Consider the following 14,975-nt stretch of genomic DNA (forward strand, 5'->3'; position numbering starts at 1 on the left):
CTCATTTTATCCTGACAATATCCATGAGAGGAAGATGCTATTATCACCCCTACTTTACAGTTAAGGAAAATGAGGCAGATACAATTTATGTGACTTGCCCAGAGGGAAACAGATAGTGACTGAATTCACATTTGAACTCAGGTGTTTCTGAAAAAATGCCCATTGCTCCATCCAATGCATTAGCTAGCTGCCTAAATGACTTATGAGCAAGTAAATACATCCCTGACAGGTACTAACTATGGGAGTCTGAGGAAAGTTACTTGATTTCTTTAAATTCAGTTATCTCAAAAAGAAAATGGGAATAATTACACTTACACTATCTCTTTCATAGTTTTCTTCTGAGATTCAAATAAAATACGTTGGAAAGTTTAAATATACACATATATATATTTATATTGTATATGAAAACAATATATTGCACAATGTATATACACAAATACATACACATATGCACACATATACATATATGTACATATACAAACATATATATGTATGTGTGTGTTTGTGTGTGTGTATAAGGGTTTTCAGGAAATCTATTTTCAATACAGCATCTCAAAACAACACTGAGAAACAGATATCTCATGCCTGTATTTTGCTGACACGTGTAATGGAAATGCAAATTTAAAGATCTTCCCTGCCCCTAGGCTAAAGTGCACCTGGAGACTGGGGTGGGAGGCTTGTTTTTCAGTTGATACTTTTTGATTGGCCAGTGGGTCCAAAAGGTTGTTACATTCTCTGAGCCAGGAGAAGGCTATATAAGCCCTGATGTGAGGCTTTGTTTTGGGACTCACTTTGAGAAGTGTTCTGTGATTTGATCTGAATTCTGGGAAGCCGTTGTTGAGAGTCCCCCGGCTTTGAAAAACCCAGAATGTGGAAACCCAGATGTTGACTGGGTATGGATGTAATGGTTGGACAGTTTGGAAATCTGTCTACTTGATGTTTCTGTCTTGATGATTATGCCTGTATACTTTGAGGTTCAGGGTGCTGACCTTTTCTCCTGAACAAGGTAAACGATATATGTCTGACTGATTAAAGTAAGCTTGTTAACCCATTTTGAGTTGCTTTCCTTTAACAAAGCAGATCCAAGAACCTGTATGGGCAGCAAACCCTGAGGACGCGCTTGGGGTGCTTGCTGCTACAACACGCGAAATGAGAGTTAGAGAATTTAAGTGACTTGCCCAGATTCACACAGCACATTAAATGTCAGAAATGGACCGATTTGTTGTTCATTGCACTTATAAATTGCAATGTAGAAAGAAATTCACATCAGGTATGGACCCTTTCTCCCAGTCCATCAGGCAAATGCACAAAGGTACTGAACAGTATACCTCCAGGGTTATAGTCATGGTGTGATGAGATTTGGTCTCTAAAGGAATCTGTGGCAATGGAGGAGTACACCAATGGTGCAGAAGAGAGGGTTTAATTAGATGGTTTCTGTGACAAAATTGGCTTCTTTATCTGCGATCCTATGACTCCGGATATTGACTTCATATTATCAAGTGTGTGTATTTTTTTGGCCAGGTAGCTTATTCTTGAGTAAAAAATGGAATTCACCTCCCTAATATTTTTTTAATGGTCAGTTTAATTCACTGCTTGAGTGTTTCCATTTAAGGTAATTTGAGAGATCATTTTCAAAGGGAGAACAGGACTAGGCTTTTTCTTCCCTTTCCCCTTTCTTCTTCACCCATTTCACAAATTATATGGATTTCAAACCCAAGTCCTCTGTGATTTCTCCATCCATAAATGGCTTTAAGCAATCTACTTCTAACATATCATCTCTTTGGAGACTCAAAACAACAATGAGGATTTGTGGAAACTGAGGGTCAGAGAGGTTAAGTGACTTTCCCAAGTTCACACAGAACATTAAGTGTCAGAGACAGACCACTTCAATGTTCATCACATTTATTGAATATGTTTCCCTTCACAGATTCAAGTGGCTTGATCCCGCTGAGTTAGATTCTTTGGTCAAGCATTGACAGATGTGGTTGCTGAGCCTTTGTCAGTGATATTTTAAAGATTATGGAGAAATCAAATGCCAAACAATTGGAATGAATTATGGGCCGCTTACCATTTTGTTTGTTACTTTGGGGTGTTCTCTAATTTACTGATCCTTCACTAAGGGAAGCAACAGGACTAAATAAATTAGAGGCAGCGAGTTTTACTTTGAGTCTTTAGAAAATCACAAACATTATTAAGGGGATGGTTAGAAAAGGAAACAATGATAACAGAGAAACAGTATGACTTAGGATGCTAGGTGGTACAGTGGATAAAGCACCAAGAAGACCTGAGTTCAAATCTCCTAGCAGTACAACTCTGGGCAAGTGACTTAACCCAGTTTGCCACAGTTTCCTCTTCTCTAAAATGAACTGAAGAAGCAAATGGCAACCTGCTTTAGTATAGTTTCCAAGAAAACCTTAAATGGGGTCACAAAGAGTTGTAATAACACAGAACACTGAACAATAACAACAATAGCTTAGGTCAAGATAAACTGAATTTTGCTTTTTTGGTAAGATTATTAAGTTGGCAGATTTGGAGAATGCCGGTGATCTAGATTTTCTAGATTTTAGTGAAGCATTTGACATACATCTGGAAAAAAAATATGGGGAGATGTGGTCAAGATAACAATACAATTAAAACAAGTTATGACTTGTTGAATACTCTAACTTAAGTAGTAGCCATTAATGTTTGCATGCCAAATTGGAAGGAGGTTTACAATGGAGAGAACAGTCCAGTGGAATATCCTAGGGTTCTGGACTAGAATAATAAGTGAAATCTAATAAAAAAAACATGAAATTTTTCTATTTAGTCTAAAAATAGTTATGTTCATAAGTACAAGAAAGGGATAGGATAGTTTAGACATTAACTTATAAGAAAAAATTTTTAGCAATTTTAGCAGTTTACAAGTTCAATATATTTGTGACACAGGACATGCAAAAATGCAGTGGTGCCCTGGACTTCGTTAAGAGAGGCACTAGGTACAATACCAAAGAGTTCACAATCCTGAATTACTCTAACATCGTTAGACCATATCGGAATCACTGACTCCAAATTTCAATGTTGCTGATTGGGTAAGACATAACTAAATCAGAGAACCTCCAAAAGAAACCGTCAGCATGATAAATACCTTTTAGTTCATTCCATGGAAGGATAAGCTGAAGGATTTAAGAATCTTAAGTACAGAGTGGAGGAGACTGAGAGATGAGGTAAAGGAGAATGGGTGTAAGACTCTTTTCAAGTATGTGAAAGGTTATTGCTTGGAAGAGGGCTCAGCCTTAGGCCTGGAGAGCAGGCCAAGGTATGGATAGACATTACAAAGAAGCATATTTTGTCTTGGGGTCAGGAAAAGCATCCTAAAAAAAAATTAGCACCATTCATTAAAAACAATAACAGTTCTACCCAAGACAAAGTGACTTCCCCCTAGAAGAAGCCCTTAGGCCAAGGCTACTAGATTCTTGGTTAGAGGTAGCTAGGACTGGATCCCTGCTGAGGTACTTTCTAAATCAGAGATGCTCCAACTTTGTGGCTGGGTCTAAGGCATGACTCTGAGGGCAGGCCTTTTCCTGACTGGGGTCATTCCTGTCCAAGCTCCAGGCTAACAGAGTGAAAGCATGATCCAACCCACAAAGACTCTATTCTATGAGCTTGACTCCTCTGTAAAATTGGAAATAACCCGGATTTGGGTATAACAAAAAGCCTTTATGAATGGTACAATGTTCCCTTACAAAAGAAGCTAAGAAAACATCAGAAACCCTCAATATCAAAAATTCAAGGAACAGAGGACCTTCAAAGAGCTGGGCATCCATTATTGCCAAATTACACAGAAATGTCATCGAAGGCCACTGTGAAAGAAATCCCACAATTTGTGAAATTGGTGGAGACATAGGAAAGAAGGAAAGAAAAAGCCAAAGTCCTATTCTCCCTTTGAAATTGCTCTCTCAAATTGTCTTAAAATGGCAATTGTTAAGCAGTAAATTAAGCTGACCATTAAAAATGTAGGGAGGTGAATCCACTTTTTCACTCAAGAATAAGCTACCTGGAAAAACACACTTGATGATAAGATAAAGTCAATACTAAAGAAATCAATGGGATCACAGAAACCATTTGGTCTAACCCTTTCTTTTACAGGGGAAATTGAGGTCCCTAAAGGTTAAGTAACTTGCCCAAGGTCACATAGGAAAATCAGAATAAACGGTAGAATTTCAACACTGTTCTCCCAACTCTTAGGCCCTTTCTATCCTTCCTCCCATACTGAGGTAGTTAGAAGTCACCATGGAAAAGCACTGAGCCTGGATTCAGGAGAGTCTGACTAAAATGTGACTTTTGTCACTTACTACCTTTGTGACCATGGAAAAGTCTTTTAACTTCTGCCTCAGTTTCTTCAATTATGAAATGGAGATCATAATAACTACCTTACAGTGTTATGAAGCTCAAAAGAGATAATATTGTAAATTGCTTAGAACAGTGCCTGGTACATAATAGGTGTATAATAAATACTTGTCCTTTTCCCTCACACCGTTTTCTATATTCAACCTATTTTGGGGGTCCCTGCAAAATCATCCATGGATAATGTTGCTTTACCTCCCGATTTATTACAATATTCCAAGTTCCCTTCCAATTTTCTGTTTTTAAATGGTTAGTGGCTCCCATCCTATTGAATTCTTCTAGTACTTTTGTATTGCAGCTGTCTCTATGAACACCTATAGAATGAAGAGAAATCTGGAGTCCCTACTACTCTTAACTACCCCTTGAAAAACCCATAAAAACCTCCAATTTTTTGCTCACACTTTGCTCTGATATAAAACATCCCTTGCCACTAATTTTCAGCCTCACACATACCAAGGAATATTTCAGGCAATGTCAAACAGAAGCTATTTCAAACTGAAAAGTCACCTAGGCTGATGTGTTACCCTCCTGGCAGGAGTCTGATATGAAGAGGTGATTTCTTTTTTAAAAGTGTGAAATGGTGATTTCTTTACTTTTGTTAAATGGAATGACTGATGCTATAAAAAGTAAACATTCTGAGTAGACTCACCTGGTCTCCTCTTAAATATTGGTAAAGAGAATTCCACATACTAGCTATATATAATCTCATCACCTGCCAGTGGACTTTGGAAATTCAATGGGAGATTTTTAAGCCAGTGGTAATGGCCACACCCATCCTCACCTGTAAGAGTTATGGGATTTAAAGATCTTCCATGCCCCATTGGACTTGCTGACATAGCAGGAAGGGGCAGAGCAAGAGGAAGCGGAAGCCAAGCTAGAGTTCCTGCGGTGGCTAGCGGTGGAGGCGACAGCGGCAGCAGCAGCAGCAGAGGCAGCGGCAGTGGAAGGGCGAACCCCTTTTTGAGTCAGCCAGAAGTTCTGCTAAGGACTCCTGCTGAGGACTGCCAGGGGCCAGAGCTGCTGGGAGCATGCTTCCTGGATGCTGGGTGGTTGCTGTGGGTTGGGAGAGGAGGACCTTTGCCTGAGGTAGCCTGTTCTGTTTTAAAGGCTTGATAATGTGGGTGCTTTCTACCTGTGCCAAATTCATAACTACTCTGATGGCTTTGACTTTCTGGTTTGGGGACTCAGTATTTTGGTATTTTAATAAATGTTCTCTCTTTATCCCCCATATAGCAAGCCTGATATATTTTGTGATTGATAACTACATCAGCATATCTGTAATTGCCATAGGCATTGTGAATATTGCATTGCTGATATATCACCACAGGTAGTGGTATCCTCAGGGACATAGTGGAGGGAGTTAAACTCCTTCCATAGGTCTATCCAAGGACTGCAGTGCCAGTATAACACAACCATTCCCCTGCCCTTCTCTTGGAACTCAACTGATGCTCACATTCTCCACACCCTCCCGTTTTGAGCCCTAACATTTCAATAAAACATCAGTAGCTCAACACACATACAAAGCCAAAGATCACTGTGTTAAAGTATGCAAAGATCAGGGGCCCTATCCTTCTTTAGAACTAGGAAATTGCAGTTGTTTATGAGAAAATGGCAGAAGGGAGCTCTGTATTTTAAATTACATCCTCCTTCTAAGTCAAAGCCAAAAGGAGAAGCCAGAATACAGATTTCTCTTCTTCAAACTCATTGATTTCTAGCTTACGACCTTTACAGAATTATTTAATCTCATTTATTCCTGGAAGACTGGATGGTTAAAGGGTTTTACAAAACCTTTAAAATGTGAATGGCTATAAAATATTATTGTTGTTAATAGGAAATGAATAATTTAGAATCCTTAATTAAAGAGCTATATGCTTTCATAAAGAAAAGGTCCAGGCCTGTAATTGCAACCACATGGGGAACTCAGCGTGGATCAGCGTGGAAACTTCCTTCACTGATATGATAAGGCAGTCCAGTGGAGAGAGCACTTCTAGAGTCAGAGGATGCAGGTTCATTGCTTGTATATGTCACTAACTACCTGTGTAATCTTAGGGAATTCTCTTAAATTCTTGGGGTCACAATTTCCTCTTCCGTAAAATGATTATGTTGGCATAAATGGACTCTCCAGTTTCTTCCACTTCCAAGTCTATGCTCTTATTGTATGGATCAGAGATTCATCTGTACTGAATTGTCTCTGAGAGGGGTTTGGAGTAGTGAGAAATTCAGCCTATGATACTAATAATCTGTCTGATTTGGGGAAAGTCACTTCTCCTTTCTGGGCTTATGTTTCCTACAAATGAGGGTTGGACAACATCGCCACTGAGAACCTTTCCAGGTCTATGGCCCAATGATCCCGTCACAGATTAAGATATGGAAGGGAAAATGGAGTCCATCCAATCCCTTTATTTTACACATGAGGAATCTGGAACACAGAGAAGTCAAGTGCCTTGTTCAAGGTAATACAGATAGCAAGTGGGAAGAAACAGGATTTATATTCAGGACCTCTGAACTTTTATACTTTACTTCACTGCTTCTCAAGGAACTGCAAAGCACTATAGAATCTGGCTGTTGGGAATGCAACAAGGAACAATTTCACCTAGTTTTCCTGTGCAATACAGACAGTGGAAACTGTGTAGTTGACATGTAAGACAGTGCAGCAGCTTTGGTGTCAAAGGACCAAGACTTACATCCATTTCGTGATTTTTCTTGTATGACTTTGGCTGCGGCACTATTTCCCTGGTCCTCAGTGTTTTTTACATTATTAAAATGAGACAGTAGGAGTAGTTGTCCTCTGAATTCCCTTAGGCACCTAGATCTGTCATCCTCTGGAGAAATTAGAGTTAACAATTCCTGGGTCTAAATCCTACATCAGACACTAAGCAGTTTTGTGACCCTGGGTAAATCATTTAACCTTTCTCAAACTCAATTTGCTTATCTATAGAAGAGATAAAAAACACTTCTAAAGCCTATGTAAGAGGGATACTGTAAGGACCAAAGTAGAGAATTTATGTAAGGTAGATGTTAACAGGTTGTACTAAAAGTCTTAGTGTACTTATAAGTTTAGAAGTGCCCTAAAACTTTAAAGATATTACATGTGGTATGTGTGACCATAGTTTGTGTGTGCGTGTGTGTAGCTACTTGGAACAGTGCATAGATAGTTGTGGAACTTTGTATCTGGAAAGCCTGTGTTCAAATTCTGTCTTAAGACACTAGCTACATAACCATAGATAAGTCACTTAATGTCTGAGCCTCAATTTCCTCTTTTGGAAAATAGGGAAGATAATAGCACCTACCTCCCAGGGTAGTTGTGAGGACTAAATGAGTCGGCATACATTTTTCAAACTTTGATGTAGTACATAAATGTTAATTAGTATTATTATATTATTATGTATACATAGATAATCCATACATATAAAATGTCTTCTGACATTTTATGCTATGAATGAAGTACTTTTATATTAAATATTAGTTAATATTACTGATAAAAATAATTTTATATTAGATATTGATCATTGGCAATTTGTTATTGGCAATATTATTTATGATAATAACTGTTGGTGATTAATTAACATAAAAGCCACTACTAAAATTGCTAGTGTTCCCCTTAAAAGATTTTGGGGCCCTTTTACTTGTATGTCATTTCAGAGTCTATCATGATGGGATTTGCCTTGCCTCCAATCTCAGGAATGACAAGGCCTTGGTAGCAATCATTTCCTTAAACTTCTCTCAGATCTTATGGCTGTCCTTAGTCTATGGCAGGTGAGGATGTAAATGTGAAATAGTCGTATGTCCTAAAGTCAGCATTGAAAGAAGTCATGAGATCTCACATCTTAGAGAGAGACCATTGAGACCAATGGGACCAGATAGAATTTCTGAAGGCAGCAGCTCCAAAGTGGCACAGCACCTCAGCTTCTGGCAAGAAAAGAGTGTGTTTTTATTCACACAAAACCAAAACAACTAAGGAGGAAAAATGAAGGCACCTCATTCCTTCTTATCTTCGAGGCAGGGAAGCACTCAGATGAAACCTAATATTTTCAGAAACATCTTGGCAGGAGTCGAGCTCCTCTGGGAGAAAAGGAAATTGTGGACTGAAGCAATGGAGTATTAAAGCCAGGGTAAAGGAAAATCATGTGGTTCTGACATTCCTCATGATTCACCTCCTCCTCTGGATTTTCAAATCTATTCCTTTTTGATTGCTCCAATGTGGAGATGGGTAATGATTAATTCCAATCCTGAGACTATGGAGGTAAATAGACAATTTTCCTCCTCAATTCAACCCACATCAACAGGTATTTATTTAATCCCTCTACTGGGCCAGGTCTGGGAACCCAATGAAAAACAGAAACAGTTCCCATCTTTCATACAGCTTGCATTCTCTTGTTATTAAAAAAAAAAAATGAAACAAAAACAAAAACACATATACCAGTAAATAAGTTTAAAATGCATGCAACATCAATTTGAGATAATCTCAAGGTGAGAGTAGAATATTAATTGGGGGTACTCACAAGTGGGGGGAAGCATGACAGCACAATGAATATAGTGCTTGCAGGTAGGCAACAGAGTAGATATTGCACTAGACTTGGAATCCAATGACCTGAGTTCAAATCCTGTCTCAGACACTTAACTAGTTGTGAAATGAGGGCAAGTTTCTCAGTCTTAGTTTTCTCAGTTATAAAAATGGAGATGATAATAATGTCTACCTGACAGGGAGTTTGTGAAGATACACTGCAATTATATTTGTAAAATGTCTGTTTTCCAAAGTAAAGACACCACACAAATGGCATTCATCGTCATAGCATCATTATTGTTGTGGTTATCATTGAATTTTGTAGCTTTATGGCCACTAGGTCTCACAGTAGGGTGCTAGACCAAAGAGTCAGGAAGAACTGAGTTTGAGCCCTCTTTAGGACCATTGAAAACTGCATGACCCTACTTTGTAAAGTCACTTGACAGCTTCACTTCACTCTCCTCTTTTGGAAAGTGAAAATAATAATAGCACTTACCTCCTTAGCTAGTTGGAGGGACCAATAAATCAGTCTCTGTAAAGCATTTTTCAAGCATTAAATGCTAGCTAAAATTGAGGACAGCTAGGTGGTAGAGTAGATAGAAAGCAGGGTCTGGAATCAGAAAGACTCCTTTTCCTGTTTTCAAAATTGACCTCAGATGTGACCCTGGGCAAGCCACTTAACCCCATTTCCCTCAATTTCTTCATCTTTAAAATGATCTGGAAAAGGAGATGGCAAACCGCTCTAGTATCTTTGCCAAGAAAACCCCAAATGGGATCACCAAAAGTCTGAAATGACTGAATGACAACAATAATTTAGAGATAAAAGGAGCCTTGGAAAACATTGTCTTCACTTTATACAAGAAAAGTATGTTTCAGAAATTAAACTTGTAGTCAATGGAGCAAACCATTGTTCAGATCAGGGATTAACAGGGCATCAGATTTGTGACAGGCCTCTGGCTACCTCCACTGAGAATCTAAGGAGGATGGGGTGGTGGACTACTTTGACAAGTGTGGCATAGAAAAAGTATCTGAATCTGCCTAAAAGGTAAGTCACATCTCCCAAAGATCGTGATATTCGTTCATGGGAAAAAGGAGGAGAGGCAATATATATATTCAGTTATATTCCCCATTGGAATGTAAACTCCTTGACAGTAAATTATTTCATCTTTTGTACTTGCATCCCTAGCACTTATCATAACACCTGGCACATAGTAGGCTCTTTATAAATAACTGTTGGTTTATTAATAAATAACAGAACTCAGAACACTGTCCAGTACTTTGTACCACAACTAACTATCCAGTTATCCTTTGTTGTTTAAAAGAGAAACTGACAATCCTGTAGCCCACACAAAATATAAGGAAAAGCTTTATAAAATCAGAAATGAGATCATGCACACCCAGTGTAGTAACTGCATGCATGAAGAAACATTCCATAGGCATCACCTCCCATTGCACAACAGCACCACAAATTGTTCTTAACTCACAGAACTCAGAGATGACTGTGTCCAAAGTGTTTGTAAAATATAAGCAATCCTTACCTGGTATCTGTGTGAAGGATTGATCAAAAAATTAATAAATGGAACTACAAGTGGATACTGGGCACTTTTCCTATGCAAGGACCTTGGGGGAAGTTTTTATCATAATGGAAGGTGGGCCAAGACTCTGTTCTTGTTGTCAGGGCAAGACTTTTCAGTGAGTAACAGCCTTCCCACCAGATGGAGTATGTTGATCATCTACATTTGGGATAAAAGTGCTGCAAAGGCCATGATTTACTAATTAAAAAAAAAAATCTGCACCAAGTCCAACCTATACATCGACATCCTGGCCAAATATTTTCCACGGCAGGGTCACTGCTTGGGTTTTATAACTGAAGTGAGAATACTGACCTCAGTGGGCCTATATGAAGTGATGGGCCATTTTAATGGAAGAGGAGTGCTGCTTGTGTTAACATTTGTCTCCCTTGAGACTTTCTTTTCACTTTGCCATGTTAAATGGTGAATTACTAACTTAAACAAATAAAAGTCTTTAGATAATTGTGCAGGTCTCACAGGGATCCATGGTGCCAGCACAGAGAATTGTGGTGGATGGGGAGGGCAGTTGCCTGTTGATGGAGGAATGAGGGTGGGCACTTCAAAATAGAAAGAGGGGGGTAAGGCTTTGTCCAATTGTTCCAAATTCAATTCAGGTGTGAACATCAAGGGAGTAAATGCTGGTTTGGCTGATTTCTGTGCAAATACAATAAAATATCCACATTTTAAACCTTGTTGCCTCAGAATTTCTGACAATTCATACATTTTCTAGCCTTCATTGGTGTTTTCTATTTGCCAAAAGAATTTGCTGAGCAAAGTGTAAGATAGTTTTTTTTTTTAATTTAAGAAAACTGTTAACAAGAAGACTTCAAACCACATCAGAAGCTCACAGTTTAACCTATGTGTGAATTACCCATAATGCTTACCTATGTATTTAATCTGGAACCAACTCAATCTTTATTTGGAATATATATATGTGTGTGTGTGTGTCTCTCTCTCTCTATATATATATATATATGTGTGTGTGTGTATATGTATACATATATGTATATATACACACATATATATAATGTTAGCTATTAGATAATTATTATGCTAATATCAATAGAAGAAAGTTGCCCAGCAAATACATATATAATGAATACTTTTCCATGGAAATATCCATTATAGAATAATAATATCCTTTATACTTCTGTGACTAGTGTCTAGCAATGGTACTCAATAAATTATTGTTGATTAATTAATTGACTTCTATCATTTAGACTTGATTTGAACTATTGAGAACTTACTATGGGCCTGCTATTTAGAGTCAGATGAGATATTTCTCTGGTGAAAATTTCATTTTGCACAAAGACAGTAAAAAGAAAGTAACCAGATGGAAGTTCAGAGATGGTTTCTTTTAGAATGGAGGGGATCACTCTGAATTTTTGATTCTCCCCTACTAGCCCATGGAATTTTCTGTTCATATGATTCACTAATAACTGCCCCCCTGATATTACTTAAGAATTCAAATAGCTAAGATGCTATTCCAAAGCTTTTATATTTTCCTTAACTGGGGCGGGGGCGGGGGGTGGTGTTATATTTTAAAGCCGAATGCAGTGGCTAGCATGAAAGGTAAGAAGTATGGATAAGTAAAGTTATCTCTAGAGGAAACAATGAGTTTCTTTCATATAAAAGAATTTGCCTCACTTAGCCTTTGGGTTAATGATGGGATGGAATCTATAATGTTGGAGGCAGAGGAGGTATTCGTGTTCTTCTGTCAAAGTCTTGTTCATTTCCTCACCTCTAGCCAGAATCCACACTGCTAGGCCATCATAGATGGGGGTTTAAGGTTAACTAATACACTTTTCCATTCTTTTTAATTCAAAAGGCTTACATATTGGGTTTTTGTAGTCTGACCCACATATTCTTTCCCACACCAAAGTGACAAAGACTCCCATTTTTATGGTAAAGAATTCTGTTTTACTATTTTGTAGCAATGCTAACATCTACACAATTGTAATAAGGACCCAAGAGACAGAAAAAAAAGGAAATGAGAAAGGGAGAGTATCATGGTCATCACAGTTTAGTTTTTTTCTTTCCAAATGTTGAAGAACACATAAAATGAAAATGCCAATCAGTAAAACCAGAAGCAACTGTGCAAAATAATAATAATTTTAGTAATAACAATAATAAACACAACAAACAGAACAGCATCCTTCATCTGATATTAAATTGTGAAACAATTCTACCTAAATAATGTCAGTATCTTGATCCATAGGTGATTAATCAAGTAGTGACATCAGGAAATACTCTACTCTTACAGGGAACAGAACAATACTTTCAGCTTTGAATTTCCAAATGTTCATTTGTGTTAAAATCCTTTTTTGGGTATGTTTATCTTATTTTCTTTATTTTCAATTTTCTCATATTAGAATACCTTCACTAGACTGGGAAAGGTAGCAAACTGAATCTCTGGCAGACATCTTCTTAAAGTAAAGCTATCCAGGAGATCTGAAGAATAATGGGAGGGAAAATACTTCTGGCCCTTCCATTTATTGCCTAAGCTACCAGGGTAACTAAGGAATGGAATCATTACTCTTAATTATGAGGCACCTTTCAGGCCCAAATCAACTCAGATTTCAGTTGGCATGACCATCCCCGAGGCCTAAGATTTCCTTATTAGGAATACCTTTAGCAATTGAAATATGGTGGAAGATTGTGACCAGGTATTAGAACTCTTGATCAATACAAGGAAACAAGAGGAAAGTCTCTTACCACCCAATGTTGACCAATGGTAACATGGGACCAGATAGACTTGCCCACACACCCTTGAGACCCCCTCCCTGCCTTTGTGACTTGTGTTAGTAATGAGAGAAAGATTAGAAAGTGCAGTTACTCACCATGGAAGAATCACTGCTTCCACTCCCGAGCAGAGCTCCCTCAGCACAGGTTGGTAGGTGGGTAGAAAGTTGACTAGCCCTGCCCCCATCTATGACATCACAATCTACCTCATAAAAGGTAGTGAAAGTGTTCTGAACTCCTGTCTGATTTCCGAGAGATATAGAAAAGAGAGAGTGAGAGAGAGAGCAAGAGAAAAACCATACCCTAGATGGGGAGAGGGAGAGGGATGGGGAGGGAAGGGTGGAAGGGGGTAGGAGGTGGGTGGGAGAGGGAAGAACTAGAGGGAGGAATTTTGTTATGAAAGAGTTAAGTTCAGTAAGAGACACAGGGGCTTTTATATAAAGATATCCTGTGATTTGAACTCCACTTGCCAGCTGCCATTGAGCCTCAAAATCCACCATCTGGAAGGAGGATGAAGAATCACTGTGCCTGGTAAGGCAAACAAAGCAGTAGGTGGTGGAGTCCTAGGGTGGAAGGTCCTAATTAAAGTTTTGAAGATCACCAAGAAGGAAAGCATGGGCCACAGCTCTTAAAGCTTGGAACCAGAAGTTGGCAGTTTTAGATGCTGTTCTTAGAAGTTCCACTGCCCTGCTGTGTGACCTTCACTCATATGTCCAGCCTCTGCATGCCCAGCTGTGAAATGGGGCCAAAAGGATACTCACCTCTTTCATAGAAATCAATGATGTTTTAATTCATTCATTGTCGCTATTGTACCTTCTAGTTACTCTTCTTTTATGTTTTTAAGATGCTCAGTTAGATTGTGTGAAGGGCATCGGATTTTAAAAATCAATAATGCCCATAAGCCATTTTAATGTAGTTCTTCCAAAAGTGCCATTCACTGCAAAATAACGCTGACAATGTTGGCAAGGGTTTAACATGTGAATCTGTGTGTGTGTGTGTGTGTGTGTATTTGTGTTGTCAAAACGTGTTAGTCTTGCTACAGAGTTCTCCCTTAGTCTAATTATAGTTTAAGTTTGAACATGCTGACTAAATGATTTTAATTTAATAAGCTGAGAATGTTATTAAAACCTATGTATCAATAAGAATTTGGGGCAACCTGTATATTTGAAAGAAAATATAAATGGGGCTATATACAAAACAGGTGAAAAATTAGATTGGTGGCAAGATATTTTGATACTATATACATGGGGGGGGGTGGGATTTAATGTAATAATACATAAGGAATCATAGTGACCATTTTGTCTCTTTTCTAAACTGATTTGACCATAATCATTTTGACATAGCCTTCATACAACTTCATGCCCAATCCTTAAGGGAAATCAGACAGAATGGTAGAGTAATATGATGCAATCTAGGTAGGAGTATTGTAGAGAGTAAAAAAAAAATTCTTGACTAAAGAATCACTTTGGTAAAAAAGAAAAGAATTGTTTGAAGGTTTCAAAAAGTACACAATGACCAAGGCTCAGACACCAAGATTATTCAAATGGAGGGCAATGACATTATCCAAAGTGGAACCCTTTAAAAGCCCCTCACTGAAATAAAACTTCACTATGAGTAGAGTACTGCAAATATTGCAGATCATAGGCCACTGAATGAAGGACAGCTCTCTCAATTCAGAGCTCTCTCTTTAGCTGAAAACCAGTACACATTCTTGTGACCAGGTGTCACCAGCTCTAATTAATTAATTACATGAATTTTAAAAGGCAACTTTCTTA

At 38.2% G+C, this 14,975-nt stretch overlaps 1 protein-coding gene across 3 annotated transcripts in view; it reads right to left on the minus strand.

Moving 5' to 3' along the window:
• CTNNA2 (catenin alpha 2) overlaps window positions 1-14,975 on the minus strand; it is a 1,588,763-nt gene that overhangs the window by 20,331 nt on the left and 1,553,457 nt on the right. For 2 of the 3 annotated variants that reach the window (XM_069065925.1, XM_069065916.1), the window contains exon 18: window positions 13,299-13,442. The exons of the other annotated variant lie outside the window; for it this stretch is intronic. In XM_069065925.1, the coding sequence (XP_068922026.1) occupies window positions 13,299-13,442 (144 nt within the window). The remainder of the gene's footprint in view (window positions 1-13,298; window positions 13,443-14,975) is intronic. 3 annotated transcript variants of the gene reach the window in all.

The sequence above is a fragment of the Petaurus breviceps genome, unplaced genomic scaffold (genome assembly GCF_028583685.1).
Source record: "Petaurus breviceps papuanus isolate PSGF00001 unplaced genomic scaffold, PetGlider_PUasm1.0 139, whole genome shotgun sequence".
NCBI lineage: Eukaryota > Metazoa > Chordata > Mammalia > Diprotodontia > Petauridae > Petaurus > Petaurus breviceps.